The 19,602-nt window shown below is 43.1% G+C and overlaps 1 protein-coding gene across 1 annotated transcript in view; it reads right to left on the reverse strand.

The window, feature by feature from the left end:
* The window catches only part of CLCN4 (chloride voltage-gated channel 4), a 44,179-nt gene extending 25,002 nt beyond the window's left edge, over positions 1-19,177 (reverse strand). Inside the window, exons 1-5 of the mRNA XM_066621054.1 lie at positions 19,113-19,177; positions 14,855-15,006; positions 14,035-14,134; positions 6,741-6,928; positions 599-721 (exon numbers count right to left, since the gene is read on the reverse strand). Of these exons, the coding sequence (XP_066477151.1) occupies positions 599-721; positions 6,741-6,928; positions 14,035-14,134; positions 14,855-14,998 (555 nt within the window). The 5' untranslated portion in view covers positions 14,999-15,006; positions 19,113-19,177. The remainder of the gene's footprint in view (positions 1-598; positions 722-6,740; positions 6,929-14,034; positions 14,135-14,854; positions 15,007-19,112) is intronic.
* Positions 19,178-19,602: the final 425 nt, after the last annotated feature.

The raw sequence follows: 19,602 nt of genomic DNA on the forward strand, positions 1-19,602 counted from the left end.
GTCTTTCTGATCACAATGGGTTTACTTCTGAGTAAAATAACATCATTTTCAAACACCTCTGCTAATGTATCAACAAAGGGCACCATGGAGGACTCAGTGCAAGGCTTTGTTCCAAGTTCTTCAACAAGAGCCAGGATGATGTAATGGTTCTGGTGCTGGACTTAGACCAGGAAAATTCAGGTTCAAATCTCCACTCAGCCACAAAGCTTCCTGGCTGACTTTGAGCCAGTCACTCATCTACTTCTCAGTCACACCTACTTCACAGGGTTGTTGTGAAGACCCCAAGAAGGGAAGGAACAGTGTACACCACTCTGAGTTCCTTGGAGGAAGGGTGGTATAAAATGCAAACAAATAAAAATCAACAACCTGGTGCCATTTCTGAAACTTAAATAAACCAAGAATCTAAAAATGCAGACTATGTGATATACAGTAACTACTAATATCAAAGTTTGCAGAACTTTTGCATCTGTTCCATCTCCTTTAGCACATCTTCCATTGCTAAACCTTCAGTCTGAATGTACCTTAAACATTGCAATGTTAAACTCCCTCCCTCCCTCTCAATTTTAAAATACATGTCAATGCAGTAAGAAAAACTTACCTCTGGAATTCCAGAACCACAGGCATAGGGAGCAAATACCCTGACAAGGGACACAGCCAGGAAAGCAAACAATAAAGCCCATAAAATGTAAAGAAAATAATTTAGAATGTAAGCACTTGCACCCTAGGGGAAGAAAAAAGAAAAAAGAACAAACTGTCAAACCAATCCAACAAGTGTCATGTTTCTGCAAGCTGCTTATAAATAAGGACTAGCATAGGAAAGGGTTTCTGAGAGGGCTACTGCAGAGCATATGGTATGTCAAGTCTTCACTAATAATTTTATTCTCCCAACATATCTAGGTTGAATGAATGCATGGTTGGCAACCTTCAGACTCAAAAGACTATGGTATAAGCCTACAGCACCCAGTATTCCTAGGTGGTCTCCCATCCAAGTACTAACCAAGCCTGACCCTGCTTAGCTTCTAAGATCAGACAAGATCAGGAATGTGCGAATGAATGCATGCAGACAGGGAATCAGGATGATAGCAGCAGACCCTATTCTCTGATTTGTGCATGTTCACTTGACTTTCTACTCCAGGGGTATCATACATAAGGCCCACAGGCTGTATGTGGCCCCCGGGAGCAATTTCTCCAGCCCCTGTTATAATTGGGATCTCCCAGTGTGATAATTGGGCTCTCTCATATCTTGAAAACTTGAACAAGATTTGCACATTTTCTCATCTGTCATTTGCAGCGAATGAGTTTCTATATAAGAACAAAGTGCTTATTTCTGGCCATTGTTTTGCTTAATGATGTCGCTTTCTGCTTAATTATGTCATTTCTGGCCCTCAGCAGGCGCCATGAATACTATTCAGCCCACTATTAGAAACGGGTCTGACATCCCTGGTCTACATGGAACCAAGATATGTACAAATGTAGCCACATACGCCTAGCTCAGGATAACTGGGAACCCTGAAAAAGAAGCATTCCTAATCACAGAGAGAATCTTTCTAAGTGTGTTGATGTTATGGAGCTATCCAAATGAATATGCACCAGTTTTCACTGTGCTCATGTTTACTGAGTTTGCCTCCTGCTAGCAGGGCAAAGAGGCACCTTTTAAAGCTGTGGAGCTCTTATATTTACTGGGGGAGAGTAACTGTCCCTATTCATTCCAGCATGGTATCTTTCCTAGTGACTGTTGCCGATATTTCTTCTGCATCTTTTTAAGACAGTGAGCCCTTACAGGACTTCAGGTCATTTGTTTTTGCTATATAAACTGCTTTGTGAACTTATTTTTTGCTGAAAGAAGTATATAAACATTCATAGTAGTAGTGGTAATATTACTGGTAGATATATTGTGAGAAAGCACTATTAAATACAGGTGTGCACCCCTTAGCGACCTACTGGCTTACGCCGGAATCGCATATGTGACGACCACGTGTAGTCATGTGGTCATTGGGAGTGCACACCCCAACCCTCCGAATGCGAGGTGAGCTCTGCTCCCCTCACCTCCGGAGGGTTGTCTGAGCCTCCCAGAGGCAGCGCACATCCAAGTGCTGCCTCTGCAAGGCTCAGACTGAGGGAAATCATGAAACCGGAAGTCGCACGAGAGGCGCAATTTCCCTTGGTCTGAGCCTTGCAGAGGCAGCGCTTGGACGTGTGCTGCCTTTGGGAGGCTCAGACAACCCTCTGGAGGCGAGGAGAGCAGAGCTAGAGTTAGGGTGTGCACCCCCCAACGACCATATGAGTACATGTGGTTGTTGCATATGCGATGCTCCAGAGGTGAGCATCCCCTTCCCTGCAGAGGGTTCAGATTATGTTGAGCGCTGCTTGATGAAGGGGATTGCAGTCCTGATTCCCGTTGTTAACTGGTGCATGACTGTAGATATATTCTGTATTATTTAGATAGTACCTAAAACAAGGATATTCAAGCATACCAATACACAGCAAAAATACATACCAGAATCTATTCCTAATATCAAACAAATGCCAAAGCACTGGGAGAACCAACATGGATTTGTTCATTAACTGCACCCTTCATCTGCAAAGTCAAACTAGAGCTGTACAGAATTAGGCCTCAAAGCCCTCTAAATGTACACGGGCGTGGGGAGCAATTTACAACCCACAAGAGGGAAGCAGGGGGAAGCTGAACTCCCTGCCATACTTTCTCCATCTCGACACAGTCTTCTTTACCTGGTTTCTTCCTGGTAGGGCTTAGAAGCAAGGGCATAACACGGGCAGAACCTGAGGTGCACCTACTCCAGGCGCTATGCCAAAAAGGGGTGTAATTTTTTTCCCCCATCAGCGCCTCCTCCACTGTGACATCCAGGATCTCTGGAGAAGGCAGCGGCACTGGCAGCCACTTCTTTGTGATCTGATTGCCACCCCTGTTCCTTCTTCTATGGAAGCTCACACTTGAAGGGCTTCAAGGGGAGTTCCCACAGGAGAAGGAACAGATGTAGCAGCAAGATCACAAAGCAGTTGCCACCAGCGCCGCCTCCTTCTTATACAAACCTGGAAGTGATGTCACAATGTCACGTGAAGATGTGACATCACTGCCCTGGACACTGGGGCCGTTAGATACATAGAAGTAGTAAAACACTGGGAGAAAAAAGTGCTTTAAAAAACTTTGGGATGGAAAAGAGTGAGGGTCAAGGAAGCTTCAGCTCCTGCGGCCTATATTGCACTATAACTCACTACCCACTTGCAGGAGCTGGATTCACCCCTGCAGCTACCACACTTTGTTATGACACTATGCTACATCTCTGTGAAACTACCCAATCAAGGCCCTTGTATTTTCTCAAGGGTGGTATTTCAAGCCCACTGTTCAGCAAATGTTTTGTGCTCCATTGGTGAATAGGGATTACTGCAACAGTCATAGTTCTTCCTGTGTTCCTCACATTTTCTTTCTTATTTGCACAGAACGACAACTGATTGGGTGACTCTTCTGCCCACTCATTTTGACAACTGGACTTGCTTATTTCAGCAAAAGAAAAAATTAATGGCATCTCTGTTTTGACACTTATTGATTCCATGACTATAATAATGTTTCTTATTGCTACAGCTGAAGAACATTTGTTTAATTTCCCCATGAATGTCTTCTCATAGCACTTTAAATAAGAGCCAGCTATAGCAATAATCATTACTTCTTTACGGGACAGGCTTTGTTTAGAAATCTAAGGTCCATATCAGTGTGAGTTGGGAATCGCCTCAGAGGAAAAGAGCACAGGTCTTGAGAGCTTGGTTCTCAAAACACTTGGTAGAGGAGATGTTGGTCCTCTGCATGCATCTAAGCTATGTTATGTTAGCTTTCTTTTCCCCCTTAAATTTCAGAGATGAACTTAAAAGATGCAAATATGAGGAAAGGTACAAGCCCCAAAGACCAGCATACATTGTATGTGTGGTGGAGGTACTCTGAACACCTAGTATCTGCTCTGAAAATAAATGCGAAAGGATGCAGTGAATGTACATACACACACCACTACCACCACACTGAATATATTTCATCTGTCTTCACCTAAGTCCCACTGGAATCAAAGAAGTATCATGTTTTTAAGCAAGGAATGGATCTCATTTTCCCTCTTACTGCTTTCATTTAAGATATTCCCTCCCTCCCTTCAATTAACCTAAATCTTGCGATCAGTATATATTTATTGCATGTACATGCTATGCTTCCTCAAAAGAGTTCAAAGCAGTGTTCTAGCATCATCACAAAACCCTATGAACTGGATTCAGGTACAAGATTAACCACTTGCTCAAGGTCACCTAGTGAGTTGTACAGGAATTTGCAAGCCCGGTTTACACATTGTCACTCACTAGCTGGGTATTCACTATTTTAATACATGAACTGGCACAAAATTGGTTTTAATGTGTCAAGATTAGGCTGAACCTGAACCGGTGTTGGTTGCGTGGAAGTACTATTTAGATTCCAACATGCGACCTGATATTAATCCTATTATCTTTGAAGAATGGAATATTGAAGGAAAACATGGTATGGTATGTCACACTGGCCTTAAAGTTGTCTCACGTCAAGCATCTGCTTTAACAAAACTTTTAACAAAAAAGATAATTAAAACCATTTTGACAGGTGTCAGAATTCATAACTGGAGTGTGATAAGGAGCTTTGAGCCACAAAAAGGCATAAAACCGTAGGGGGAAATGGTGTTGCAGAAATATCCATCTATATGCATGTCTTCAAATTGTCAAATTCCATCAGCTATGACAAGCAGAATTCATCAGGCACAGAAAAAGAAGAGTCTGAACAGATTACATCTGAGACACTGCCTTCTAAGAATTATCTAGCTAAAGTGGAGTGGGAATCAGTCGTCCTTACTACTAAGAATGAACGCTTCTCTAACTATTATGAAAATCTGTATGGCTGTAGAAGGAACAAGTGTTTAGGAGGGGAACTGAAGGAATGTGCTTTGCAAACGTGTTTTTACAGTGGTGAAAAGCACTCTTTTGTTTTAGTGCTTTTTTCAGGAGATACTGAAAAGGTTGGGGGGGATGTTCACCCACTCAGAGTGAGGGCAGGATGCTTTGGGTAATGTTGCACTCACTCTCAGTTTGCTGCATGGCATTGTCATGTAATTAAATCTAATTAGATCCTTAACATTGTTAAGGATTGTTAAGGATGTTAACAAACTCACTTGGAGATCTCCAGTTGTCTGAGATAACTAGTAGGGCTGCTATGAAACCAAGTTACTGCTGAATAAAAATGAGAATTGTTAAACAGAAACAGGTTGCCACGAAGGGAGAAATCCTTGCAACACTCGTGAGACTCCATCTACTTGCCTTTATATATGAATTCCTTCACAATGAAAGAGAAGAGATACTGCCATGGAATAAACATTTAATTTCCATTGGAAAAAGTTTCTGTCTATTTCTGCCATTTGGGGCCCAATCCTGAACAGTGCACACCAGCTTACCACCAGAGCATTTGCGGGCTCTAGTGCAGGGTAAGCTCTGCCGTTTGGTGGTCATGCGGACCACCAAGCAGCGGAGAGGTAAGTGGGGGCGTGAGGAGAAGCAAGGAGAAGGCATTATGGGGAGGGAGGAGACAGGCAGAGGGTAGGGAGAGGGCAGGGAGGAGGCACTATGGGGAGCAGTGGGGAGGGGGGAGGCAGGGGAGGGCAGGGAAGAGGCCTTCTGGTGGGAGGGAGGGAGGAGGGACTGGTGGAGCAAAGCTCCACTGGATCCAGACCCTCCATGTCAGGCTCACCGCCCAACCTGGAGGCTCTTGATTCACCACTGACCTTTTGGTTGGCAGTGAATCAAGTAGCCCCATTGCGGGGCTACTCAGTTTATCCAGGAGGGACAAAAGTCCACATCCCAGGCAGCTCAGAATTGGGCTGTTATTTGATGTTCTCTGTAAACCGCTTTGTAAATCTTTTTTGTTGAAAAGCAGTGTATAAATATTAATAATAATAATAATAATATTTCAGTTGCGCCGGTGCATTTAGCAGAATGCACAATATGGAAGAATTGAAAGTAACATATTCCTGTGAAAATTATTTCCTTAAATTCAATCCAAGAATAATAATAATAAACTTTATTTGTATCCCGCCCTTCTCCCTGAAAGTGACCCAATTAAATTAACTAATTAAATTAAGGGACCTTAATTTAATTAAGAATAAATTAAATACAAACTCTAAATTGGTCTAATAAATGTGAAACTCTCATTTCACAATACAGGTTAGAAGTTACAGTCTTAGAACCTACACTCAGAGAAGATAATTTAAAAACAGCTTTTAGAATGGCTATTCAAGATGTGCAACTCCCTTGCTTACTCCTGCATTCATTTCCCTCGCCGTTCTGCCATGTCCTTTGTGTCTATCTAGATAGCAATGTCATGCAGGGCCTAGTCCCCTCATCTTGTGAAAAGCAGAATGTTCTTTGATGGTGCAATATAAGTAAATAAATACAGACAGACATCAGCAAAATTTTTCCAAAGAGAACTTGCAACGTTGCTTTATCCTGAGCTAACTAGCCTTAATTTATAGTCAGAGGAAAATAAAATTGGAAAGCTAGCACATTTTCGTTGTTTTACAGCAATCATCTCTGTAGCTCATATGCTACGGTCCTTCCTTTTTATTTTTAGTAGGAACACATTTCCATGACAGCTTGTTAAAATATTAACTGTGCATGAAAGAACAGTATGAGCATTACAAGAAAAAATTCAGCCCCAAACACATGATGATTACCTCAGCCTGGTTAACTAGAAGTTCAGACCATTTCTGCCACTCGGGACATTTGTCTCTGTCATCAAATGTAGTTTCATTGGATGTCCAGCAGCACTGCTCATGACTATACCAGAATGCTGTTAAACAGACACCTTCCTTCAGATCTGTCATCCAGTCCACAGCTAAATCTATAACTCCAGCTAATGTGCCTGGCAGGGGAGAGAACAAAACAATAAAAGGACACAGAATATATATCTAGCATGATGAGAATAAGGAGAAATTACAGCTATTCAGAATGTATCGTCACTAAAATGTGCCACAAAATACTGGTCAGTCCATGAACAGATGGCATTCCTTCAAGCTGTACTGTATGCTGATTGGCCCTGCAGTGACCAAAATGCCAGCTTCTCTCATTCTCTGAAAGCATTCGCAATTTACCACTGTCTCTCCATACAGTTGTTGGGTAGCTGCAGGGTACTTTCAGGATCACATATCCTCAGAACGCTCATCATCAATAGGTCAAAAAAACCAAATAGAAGAAAAAAATGTTCTCTTTTATTCTCCTTACGCATTGCTGTGCAGTGTGTCTTTTAAAATGTCTGCTTTACTCATCACTGAGAATCTGTAAAAAACAGGCCCTTAGTTACACCCATGCAAACTTATTGGGCTTATTATTCTTAGGGTATCTGCAGAAGAATCCGTTTCAGGAAGCCCGCAGATACTGAATCCCATGGATAATAAAATCTGCACAGGAGGAGGGAAGCCACGTAGCACTGCAACTGCTTACATGGGGGCCATGTCCGGCCCTCTGGAGATTGTGTGTGGCCTCCAGGGCTCCTCAGAAGCCTCTCAGTACTTCCAGTACATGCCAGCAAACCTGAAGTGCCTCCCAGTTGTGTGTGGCAGGCCTTCTGAGGCCCTGCAGCTGTGGGTTTGGCATCCACAGATATTCAAATCCATAAGGCCCACTGTAATCTTATTATTAGAGAAGACTTATGTTTGTGATGCAAGCAAACAGTTTTATTTAGACTTCTCAATATCCCAGGAAAATCAATGAGGTCAAAATCAATGGTAAGGCTATGGTGAGGATCCCAATGCCCATTTCAGGACCAGTTCACCAGGTGAACACTATGCACCTCAGATGGTTTTATTATACTGATTGTTAAATGACAGATTAAATAATAAATTTAGCAGCGTTCATAATTTTCTATCATTGGGCAACAGAAACACACATAACTTGTAAATGAACCTTCAATTTACTGGCAAGCCACATCTGCCTGAAGACTTATTTTTAATCTTTACAATCTTTTCTTTGTTATTTTCATACACCTCTCAGCTTTGTCAAACTACAAAGCACAACAGTGACATCCAGTGGACACTGATTTCAAGGCATATGTTTGATACAGCTACAACTGCTTGATGCTGTACTTGATACAATGGTTCATAAATACGTACAGTATTCAATATTTCTGTTCATCCAAAAGGTCCCGAGATCTTCCAACGCACACAGCAAACTCTTAACATGCTGAGACTTTCATGTTCACGGCAACACTGGGTACAGTTCTAGATATGCATGCTCAAAGCTGTCCCAGGCACTGAAGCAAAATAAACTGCTTTGTTCGCCTGAGAGCTGTGTCTAGACAAGGGTAAATTATTTTAACTCAGCAAAATTTTTCTGTGTGTCTCCTTAAACTTTTTCCAAACATCTTAGATTTACAAAAATACAGTTGTTTCAACTCTAAGAAATGTGAATGGAACGCCATTCATGCTACAGAGCACATCTGTAATGTCCAGATTCCCCTGAAAAATTACTTCAGGGTCAAGGGACTGTCTAGACTCTGGAACAGTAGGAGATGGGTCAGAATGGCAGCAGATGGAGAAGTGAGTGACCAGCATGTGCAGTAAGAGCACTTTTGGATCCCATAAATGTCTTTTAATTAACAACAAGCCAAAACACCAGGGTTATCAACTTAGGTACTTTATTATATATATAAATAACAGGCCATAAACCCATCTGGCCATGCACTGAGTTCTAATTATTCCCAACAATAGATTTTCCTCTTTATTATTGATTGAAGATACTCTCTTAAATATTAATTACCTTGGGGGTTGCTAAATTATTTACATAACATATTACTAGGTCTACATTAATATTGTCAATAATATTATAATATTTGGAAATTCTGCAATTCTTATTTTCTGCTGCATATGTGGACGGTTCTCAAATTCCACTCTTATCAAACTAGCATTCCTTCCGACATATTTTTATTTACTTAAAATATTTGTATGCCACCTGTTGATTCCAATAAGAATCCAAGACAGATTACAACTGTAAATTAAAATACAGAAACCAATAGTTGCAGAGCAAGGCCTTTGATGATGATCACATTGTGTGAGCAGATTGATGTGGAAGCAGGTGGTCCTTCAGTTGGACAGGATCCAAGCCATGTAGAGCTTCGTAGGTAATAACAGCACTTTGAATTATACCCAGAAACACACTGGAAGCCAATGCAACTCAGTAAGCACTAATGAAACATGTGCAGACCAACAGGTGCTCACAAATATCTGTATAAAAAGAACCCTGGCTGCTGCATTCCGCCTCTGCATTCTGAAGCTTCTGGACAATCTTCAAGGGCACCCCAGGTACAGTGTCTTGGAAACATTAGAATAGTCTAATGCGACCAAGATGCGACCAAGGCATAGATCCCTGTAGCCAGATTTGCCTTCTTCAGGAAGAGTTACAGCTGGTGCACCAGCCAAAGCTGAGCAAAACCACACCTGGCCACAAATGGACTAGCCCACAAGTCTCGCCCCCTCCACACTGAATTGTATAATAGCTGGTAACAGCTAAAGAGATGAAAATGAGGGGTATTTTAGAAACTGATATACAGTGGGCCCTCCTTATCTGCCGGCCTGGCATCTGCACATTTGAGCATCCACAGATGCTGAACCCCAGCGCAGAGGGCCTCCTGGACACCACCAGAAGTCACTTCTAATTCACATCTGTGGCCTTCTGAAGATGCTGGGAGGCTGGTGCGACTTATGGAGGGCCCAGCATGGCTCCAAGGTGAATCCCTATGGTGCTGTGAGACTGGCACCCACAGATTTCATTAGCTGTGACTTTCGGTATCTGAGGGGGGTCATGGAACCAATCCCCCATAGATTCCCCCATAGCCCACTGTATAGTACTGTGATGACCACAGAAGGCAATCTATCTGAACAGGTTCATGAAAGCTGTGTGTTTTAGGGATATATCAAATGTATGGCTGAAAATGTCACAGAACCATACCCACAAGGAGACCAGATACAATGGAGGACAGAGTGCCTCCAAGCACAAGGATTCTTCAATGCGTTTCGCAATCTCAGCAGCTGGAATCAGCTGCAGTTCTAGCTAGATACATTTAAGATCGACCAACATATCGACGAACACATAGACGAAGAGGCCTTGCTGAGGGAGAGTCAGCATGGCTTCTGTAAGAGTAAGTCTTGCCTCACAAACCTTTGAGAATTCTTTGAAAAGGTCAACAGAAATGGGGATGCAGGAGAACCCGTAGACATTATACATATATCTGGACTTTCAAAAGGCGTTCAACACGGTCCCTCACCAAAGGCTACTAAAAAACTCCGCAGTCAGGGAATTAGAGGTCAGGTCCTCTCATGGATTGAGAACTGGTTGAAGTCCAGGAAACAGAGAGTGCATGTCAATGGGCAATTTTCACAATGGAGAGAAGCGAAAAGCAGTGTGCCCCAAGGATCTGTCCTGGGACCGGTGCTTTTCAACCTCTTCCTAAATGACCTGGAGACAGGGGTGAGCAGTGAGGAGGCTAAGTTTGCAGACGACACCAAACTTTTCCCATTGGTGAAGACCAGATGTGATTGTGAGGAGCTCCAGAAGGATTTCTCCAGACTGGCAGAATGGGCAGCAAAATGGCAGATGCGCTTCAATGTCAGTAAGTGTAAAGTCATGCACATTGGGCCAAAAAAAATCAAAACTTCACATATAGGCTGGTGGGTTCTGAGCTGTCTGTGACAGATCAGGAGAGAGATCTTGGGGTGGTGGTGGACAGGTTGATGAAAGTGTCGACCCAATGTGCGGCGGCAGTGAAGAAGGCCAATTCTATGCTTGGGATCATTAGAAAAGGTATTGAAAACAAAACGGCTAATATTATAATGCCGTTGTACAAATCGATGGTAAGGCCACACCTGCAGTATCGTGTCCAGTTAGGGTCGCCGCATCTCAAAAAAGACATAGTGGAAATGGAAAAGGTGCAAAAGAGCGACTAAGATTATTACTGGGCTGGGGCACCTTCCTTATGAGGAAAGGTACGGCGTTTGGGCCTCTTCAGCCTAGAAAAGAGGCGCCTGAGGGGGGACATGATTGAGACACAAAAAATTATGCAGGGGATGGACAGAGTGGATAGAGAGATGATCTTTACACTATCACATAACACCAGAACAAGGGGACATCCACTAAAATTGAGTGTTGGGAGAGTTAGAGACAAAAGAAAATATTTCTTTACTCAGCTTGTGGTTGGTCTGTGGAACTCCTTGCCACAGGATGTGGTGATGGCATCTGGCCTGGAAGCCTTTAAAAGGGGATTGGACAAGTTTCTGGAGGAAAAATCCATTATGGGTTACAAGCCATGATGTGTATGCGCAACTTCCTGATTTTAGAAATGGGCTGTGTCAGCATGCCAGGGAGGGCACCAGGATGAGGTCTCTTGTTCTCTGGTGTGCTCCCTGGGGCATTTGGTAGGCTGCTGCGAGATACAGGAAGCTGGGCTAGATGGGCCTATGGCCTGATCCAGTGGGGCTGTTCTTATGTTCTTATGAAGGGTCAAGTAACACAACTTGCACTGGTATCCTAGCCCATGTGCATGTGCAACCTCCTGATTTTAGAAATGGGCTATGTCAGAATGCCAGATGCAAGGGAGGGCACCAGGATGAGGTTATCAGGTGTGCTCCCTGGGGCATTTGGTGGGTCGCTGTGAGATACAGGAAGCTGGACTAGATGGGACATGGCCTGATCCAGTGGGGCTGTTCTTATGTTCTTAAGATTGTTTATTCCTTAAATTCAAAAGTAGTTTTCATGTCTCCAAAATTTATATGAGGCCAACAAGCTTCAACTTCTTCTGGGACAACATATTTGGTACCTTGTGACCATCGCTTCCTTCTAAGGACTCCCAAGTTTAGTGAAAAATTTTTTTTACACAATAAAGGAAAGGTGTTGCGCTTCCAATGGTCATCAACAACTCCATGATTAAGCTCAAACTAGGAGGCATGCTAACAAGACAACTAATATCCAGCTAGCTACAACACCCTCAACTTGGTGGGGAAAACAAAGACAGAACCCAGCAGGGATTCTCAACTAGAAAACAAGGACCCCCTGACTGAGTCATCCTACCTAGACTCCCATGCAATTTTATGGGGAGAAAAGTCTATGAAAACCCTGAGCACCTAAGTCTCATGTTCTCATCCACTACCCCTGCCTAGCTATTCTGGGGCATTAATGCTAGTGCTGTGAAAAGCCATTCCCATTCAAACTGCCATCTGAGCACCACCAAGCCAGCAGGCACCCAGGATCAGTAACACCCTGCAACTGCCTTTCCTGTCCAGCCTTCCCTCTTTCTATGTCTCTGAGTACTACCATAGCTGCTAAGCCAGCATAAAGCTGGTCAGCTAACCTTGTGGGATGCTTCTTTACGTAAGCACTCCCCCTTTCCTTCGAGAAAGGTAGCTTTAGTTGGTTGCCCTGCTTCCTTCAAGACTACAGCCTTCTTGCATGTTAGGGCATGCGTCACAGCTCTCCTTCTGTCTTTGAGTCACCTCTGTGCCCAGGGAGACTCACTTGGTCAGCACCGTTGCTGCCAAGGTCCTTGCAACACAACACTCTCAAGCCCTGCAAGAAACAGAATAGGTAAACATGGTCTGTTACCCATCAATTCCACTTTATCTTTCTTTCTCTTTGTCTTGTGTTGGACCCATTGACTGCATGCTTAGGGCTTGTTGCTTTCTCCCCTCTCTGAGTGCTGTGTGGTGCATGTAATTTAGTCTCTTTTTCACCATTTTGATGGCATTTGGAGATCAGCCTCAGGCCTCCATCCCAAACAAATAAAGTTCCAAATCTCACTTGCCTGTTGTGATCCCCTTTTCAAAGCCTGAGTTACCAGTAAAGAGAGTTTATTTGATGGGAGACATTAGCTCTCCCACTGTAAGTGGGTGAGGGGTTTTCATGGCTTATCCATTGGCTCAACCTTGCCTGCAACCCCCAGTTCATCCCTAAATATCTGGCTCCCAGCTGCCACCTTCCACTACAGCTTGAACTCCAGGAGCCTTTCCCTCTCATCTCTCTATTAGCCTCCCTTTCTTCCTCTTTCCCTATACCCCAAACCTCTACTTCCTTTACCCAGATTCCTCTGGGATGTCCATCTACTCTTCATATATCACTCTTCCACCCCCCCTTTTTTCTGTCTTTGTTCTGCCCTTCTTGGAGTTCCTTTCACCATGTTTCTCCTCCTTCTAACTGCTTCTCTCAGAGTGTGGAGTGTGCATGTTAGCCACAGAATTCCCCTGCCTGCATTAAAGTGTGAGTGACCAAGGTCAACTAGGCCCCAATTTTGAATCTTTCTTTTGAGCACTAAAATAAATCTTTTGTTGCACATTTCACCCACACCTCCATGTTCCTTCCCTGCTGAATTACACAGTGGTGCCATTGGCCACTACACAGGATCCCTGCACATGATTATCCCCCCCCCCTTTGACACATGTTACACAGGGAAAAGGTGGAATGAGTCCCAGGAGACAGCAGGCTTACCAAGGAGAGAAGCATCTGGTAGTTTGGCACACACACCCCTTCCTTCTTCCCACTTTCCCTTTATTGGATGAGCTGCTGAATGGGGAAGAACCTTGGTCGTTATGTCTACTGCCACCATCCCAGGCTACCAGGCAGAGGGGCTATCTAGGAAGCACTTCCAAAAAAGCACTGAACTCCAGTGGTTCAAACCCTTCAGTAGTGTCTGCAGGGTTAGGACACAGTATCAAAGAAAGCCTAGCTTATCAAGGAGAAAGCAGTTCCACTTACATGAATATTTTCAAAGTCAAAGCATATCACTGGTGAACAATATTTTTCCTAGGTGCACAGCATGAGATTTTAAACACATATTCTAAACACAAAATTCAGCTTTGCATTCATAATGAAATGTTATTTTATCAATTCTGAAATGTGTTTACATTGCTAAATTTAACAGATATATCAGAGGGTAGAACTCTGAATGTTTAGTCTGATCAACATGACGTAATTCTTTCCTGAACATACCTGCCAGTAGTCCTATAAGAAGCATCACAACCCATCCTGACCACGCATCCAGTAAACTTTTGATGAATTCCCAAATGGACTCCTTGCTTTTGTTTGTTATCTGGAAGAAAAATCAGTATTTAGCTGAAACACATCTAACCTTTTTATAGCACAGCCTGCTATATCCAAACAGTCTAAAAGAAAAATATGGTATCCTCTGACATTTAGCCAAATGCAAGCTATTTTTGCATATGCAGGACATGCATTGAATAGGGATGGAAGTTTGAGCAAATGAGCAAATCTATCTATGACATGAATGAGGCAAAATGCCTTGACTGAATCTGAACATTGATGTTTGAAGCAAAATATACATACTTCCATCTAGCCCTACAAGATGATCTTATAATACTATGTAAGTTATTTGTAAACTATTTAAACTTTGAAAAAGACTTATTTAAGGATTCACATTTCACTAGAAGTGATTATTGGAGCATGGATGGATATTAAACAACTAAGGACCCAATCCTATCCAACTTTCCAGCTCCAGAACAATCACAATTCAGCCATGAGGTAAGGGAACAAGAGTTCCCATACATTGAGGAGGCCTCTGTGACTGTCCCCCACCATAGGATGCACTAGGAAGTTGGATAGGATTGGGCCCTAAGGCTGCAATCCTAACCACACTTTCCTGAGAGTAAGCCCCACTGAACAAAAGGGGACTTACTTCTGAGTAGACCTGGTTAGGATTGTGCCCTGAGTTTCTCCACACTGTTAATGTAGTCATTTGAAGGTAACACCTGATTACTACCTGTGTGAAATGCTTCTGTAGAGTTGCACTTACCTTCCTATGTCTGTCAGTGTCACGTGACTTCTCCCTTAACCAATCAATGGTATGAAAATCTTCATATGTTCCAATGTCAGGGAAAGGTTCATCCAAAAAATCCATCAGATTTCCAGAACCATTCATGTTTCCTGCGTTAACCATATTAGTACCTATAAGAAAGGAAAACAGAAGGCATCTTGACACAAATATTCTGAGAACAGGACTGGTGAATCACTTTCATTTTCTAGAGAGATCCAACTGATACAGTTGACTCTCCAGACATGATTAGTCTGATGTGCCCAAGGTTTGCATTCGTGTTTCTTGAACAGCTGCACCATCCCACATGACAAAATTATTTTTAAATGTTTGGAGTTACATAAACTGTGTAGGGGCAGGGGCAAGGTCAGGCCTGGTTAATACTTGGATGGGAGACCACCTGGGAATACCAGGGGCTGTTGTAGGCTTATACCATAGTCTTTCGAGACTGAAGGTTGCCAACCAAACTGTTTGTGATATGGCTTGTGAGGTCCACTGTTCACCTTTTCTACTTTGTATGTACCTAAAATTCATTCCTAAAAATGGCCCTTATAGCGACAATCTGGATAAGAAGTACAATTAATACATTTATTTCAGTGGGGAAAAAATTTCTTCCAATGCCAATCCTAGTTTATCCTAAAATCAGCCTAAATGCCTAGGAAAAAGTTGCATGACACAATAAAACAGAGAACAATAATAACACCATCAACAACAACTTTGAAGCTTCCTATGACCATCTTCCTGTCTTCTATCTTCCTGAAGCTTCCTGTGCCTAATCAACATAGACTCACAGGGTCAATGTGAGAACAAAAGGAAGAAGGAACTACGCACATTACCCTAAGCTCCTTGGGGAAGGGTGGTTTGAAAACTTCAAAGATAAAGAAATAAATGATTTTCTTCAAAATGGTGACCCCTCCCTCTCACACAAACCCAATCACCAAACTGAAGAGTAGGCAAATGCTGATCTAGATGTCACAGGCCCCCTTGGCAGACTTGGCAAATTATAGAAATAGTTGTCCATCTGGAGAGAAGTACTGGGAATGAAATAGATTCAGAGGAACAATACACAGTGAAGGAACCAAAGTATCTTGAGCTATTGCTGCACAGTGTCTGGAAACTGCAGTGAAATCTGCCAAGCAACAATCATCTTACTCTGCTCAGGAAATCATACAACTGAACATTAAAACGCAACAAATTCATCAAGAAAAGGCAAATGTCAGCCCAATCCTAAACTAAACTGGCACAGCCAGACCACACATGGCCTGTGCTTCATCCAGTGCAGAGAGGTGGCTGGAGGTCTTCTTGGGGTAAGGGGATATATTTTCTCTTAACCCAGATAAAACCCCGCCACCCCATGGGGTTCCTTGGATCCACACTGCATCCAGTGCAGAGCCTCACTGCACATTTGTGACACTCTGAGCTGGCGCAGGGAAATAAATAAGTAAGTACAAAGGCCCAGTTGTATATAACCATGATCACCTAGCATGTAGAATCAGTGAGCCAGTCAGATATAAGATGTTCCAGAAGAACAATCACATCTGGTCAAAGTATATGTTGGTTGCAGCCTCATTATACTCTGCAATCTCTAATTAGCTTCCTTGTGAATAAGAACGAAGAGGCTGGGAAACAAGGAATGCCTTTTCCCACATTTATGAAGAAATACCTGAACGGTGCTAAGAGATGGAGCAGATAACTCAGCAACAAAGTATGGCATGTGCAACAATTCGCAATTGAGATTTTCACTCCCTTGTGAGTATTTGGATTAAATATATTAAATAAATTTTCATTCACTGCACGTGCTCAGATTGTATACGTCTGAGGGCTGACAATATAGTATTTGTGTGAGCACTCATGCATGTGTGCATTTATATTTCCATATAATTTGTTTTCAAAAAGGATAAAATGTCAAGGTAATTAAAGAAATCTTCACATAAGAAACTTTATTGTGAACCCGCTCCTTGGATGGGGATTGCCAAACTATTTCCATGACTGCAGCAACATGACAATCAAATCAAGTGGAGAAAATAAACAGACTTTTTTGTGTGAGAACGCACCCTGAGCACATGGGTGGCATCAGGGGCCGGTCAGGTGGAACAGTGGCCAGGGACACACACTCATCACAGGGCCCACCTATTATGGCTAACCTGAACCCTTAGTACTCACTGCAGTATAGTGCCCAATGTGCAGAGGGGGGCAACATCGGGCTTTGCCCCAGGTCCAGCAACATGGTGCTGGCATTTGCCATGTACGAGAGGGCAGAAAAACCAGCACATCTGTATTGCCAATTTGTGCAGAGCTAGGTTGGAAAGTAACTCTCAGCTAGGTCATGCCACATAATGACAATTGATTTGAAATGGTTAACAGTTGAATAGTTAGTAGTTCAGGAGTCAGACTTAGACTTGGAAGATCCAGGTTCAAATCCCCAATCAGCCATGAAGCTTCAGGGTGACCTTGGGCCAGTCACTATCTCTCAGCCTCACCTACGCTACAGGGTAGCTGTGAGGACAAAAGGAGGGAAGGAACCATGTACACCACTCTGAGCTCCTTAGAGGATGGGCAGTACAAAAACGTGATAAATAATTTGATGAATCTGGAACTAGTCCAACCCAGATTATCTGAGGGCCAGTTGTGGCTACTTGCCAACCAGTTGGCAAAGTTTGGCTAGTATGGATGTGAACGGTCAGGGAGGCTTTGTTTTAGCCATGAGGAGAAAAGCATAGCCTTTCACCTTCCCAGGGCAGTAGCCACGGGATGGACCTGTGAGAGCCTGGCTTTTCAGTGATACTGCATGGTCTCTCCCTTAATTTTCAGCTTTCATTTCAACTCAGGGCCCAATCCTATCCAACTTTCCAGTGCCGATACAACCACAATATGGCCCTGAGGTAAGGGAACAAATGTTCTCTGACCTTAAGGCGGCCTCCAAGACTGCCCCCCTATCTCAGGTGGCAGTGTCCAAACTGTTGCCACGGCTTTATCGGTGCAGGGAAGTTGGATAGGAGTGGGCCCTTAGTCCACCCTTTTACTTGTGGAAAGGCGAAGAAAACCACATAAGCAGTATTCTGTCCAAAGGGTCACTAAGAAGCAATCCAATTAAATACCAGCAAACGGATTTAGCTACATATATTCATGCTACAACTACCCTGGAATTATTTTATGCCCTCTCAACCCTAAAGGTGTGGCAAGGGACTTCCTCTTCCTTGCAGTTCAGGCCATTCTCACATGGTACAGTCAGCAGTTTTTTATTTCACCGTGAAACTTCCCACGACAGTAACAAAATGTTCAACGTTTCCACAACACGAGACATGCCAAACAACAAAGGCCTTTGCATGACTGCCATCGCTGTGCCACTGCAGCTGAGTCATCGCTCTCTCTCAGGCACAGGCCTTTAACAACCACGTCAAAACCCAGTACTGACCCTGTGAGTGTTATATTCCAATCAACTGATTATGCTCTTTTGTACTGAAACCCTCCTAAGAACCAGAGCAGTTAGCTATCCGAGATATTTAGAGCATGATCAAAATATCCACAAACCATCAAAAATGCTAATTAAAAAAGGTAGAAACCAGTCGTCCGTCCCCCCAAAAAGTGGTCATATAAACCAGGTTATATATCAATTACTACAGAGGAAGAGGGGAAAAAAGAGGGATTAAAAATAAATTCCCCCAGCTAACATGAAAACAAAGTCATTTGATTCTAGTAGATGTGCTTTCCCTAAAACACAGTTTGCATGGCTTATGATCCCTCACAAACAAAATAAGGCACAACATGGTAAGGTGTTTCCTCCCTGCACCCCCAAATTATTTTAAGTGGTTGTGGAAAATCATCTCTAATACAAATGCTCATGGCAGTACAGTATGTTGCAAAGGCCCCACCAGCTTAAACATATTTTCATGGGAATACAATCCTTGCCTGGTGATAAATGCTCCTGAAAATGTAGCCTGCTCCTTATTAAAAAGGTCTGATTGGGATACACCACTACTGGAATGCCTCCCTCCCCACATCTTTAATGCTCCATCTGGTAACATTTGATGGTATTGCTCCATCAAAAGCATTCATATTGCTTTTGAATATGTCAGCCAGAAGATCTGGAGTAAACAGTCTCTGCACCTGCAAGCCCCAACACACAGCAACTGCACTGCTTTCTTTCCAAAGGCAAAATCTGCTCAACAGAGGTTCACTGCAGTCTAACCGAGGAGGCAAAGCCCAGCAAATCACATCAAGAAGCATGCGTCTCTCTTACCTGCAATGCAACATCATTCAGCTCAGCCCCAAAGATCCTGATAGCATCCTTTCTTTACCCGTATAGCTGCAAAGACAATGATGTCATAGGGAGGAAGCCGTCACAGCCACGTGACTGGATGCTCTCTAAAGGGGATCTGCTTGAGAGACAGGCAGCAACTGGCAGGATTAATCAGGCAGGCTTGCTCAAAGTAGCTTACACATTTGCTAGCTTGCATTTTGATTTTTTCCCCCCTAGTTTTCAAAGAAAGCTTATTAACTGTGTAATGTGCCATGTTCACATTAAGATAATTTTGATTCAGCTCTGCAGCATGTGTTGCCCAGTTAATGGAGGGAGAGAGAAAGAGAGAGAACACAACTATGTGCAATTAGATTTTAGATAACAGAAGTTTAAAACAGCAAGGTAGGATTCCTCCCTCATGCACAGAGAAATTGCTAAGAAACCCAGGGCCCTTGTTCCTCTTTTTCCACTGCTGTAAGTTTGTGTACAG

The sequence above is a fragment of the Tiliqua scincoides genome, chromosome 3 (genome assembly GCF_035046505.1).
Source record: "Tiliqua scincoides isolate rTilSci1 chromosome 3, rTilSci1.hap2, whole genome shotgun sequence".
NCBI lineage: Eukaryota > Metazoa > Chordata > Lepidosauria > Squamata > Scincidae > Tiliqua > Tiliqua scincoides.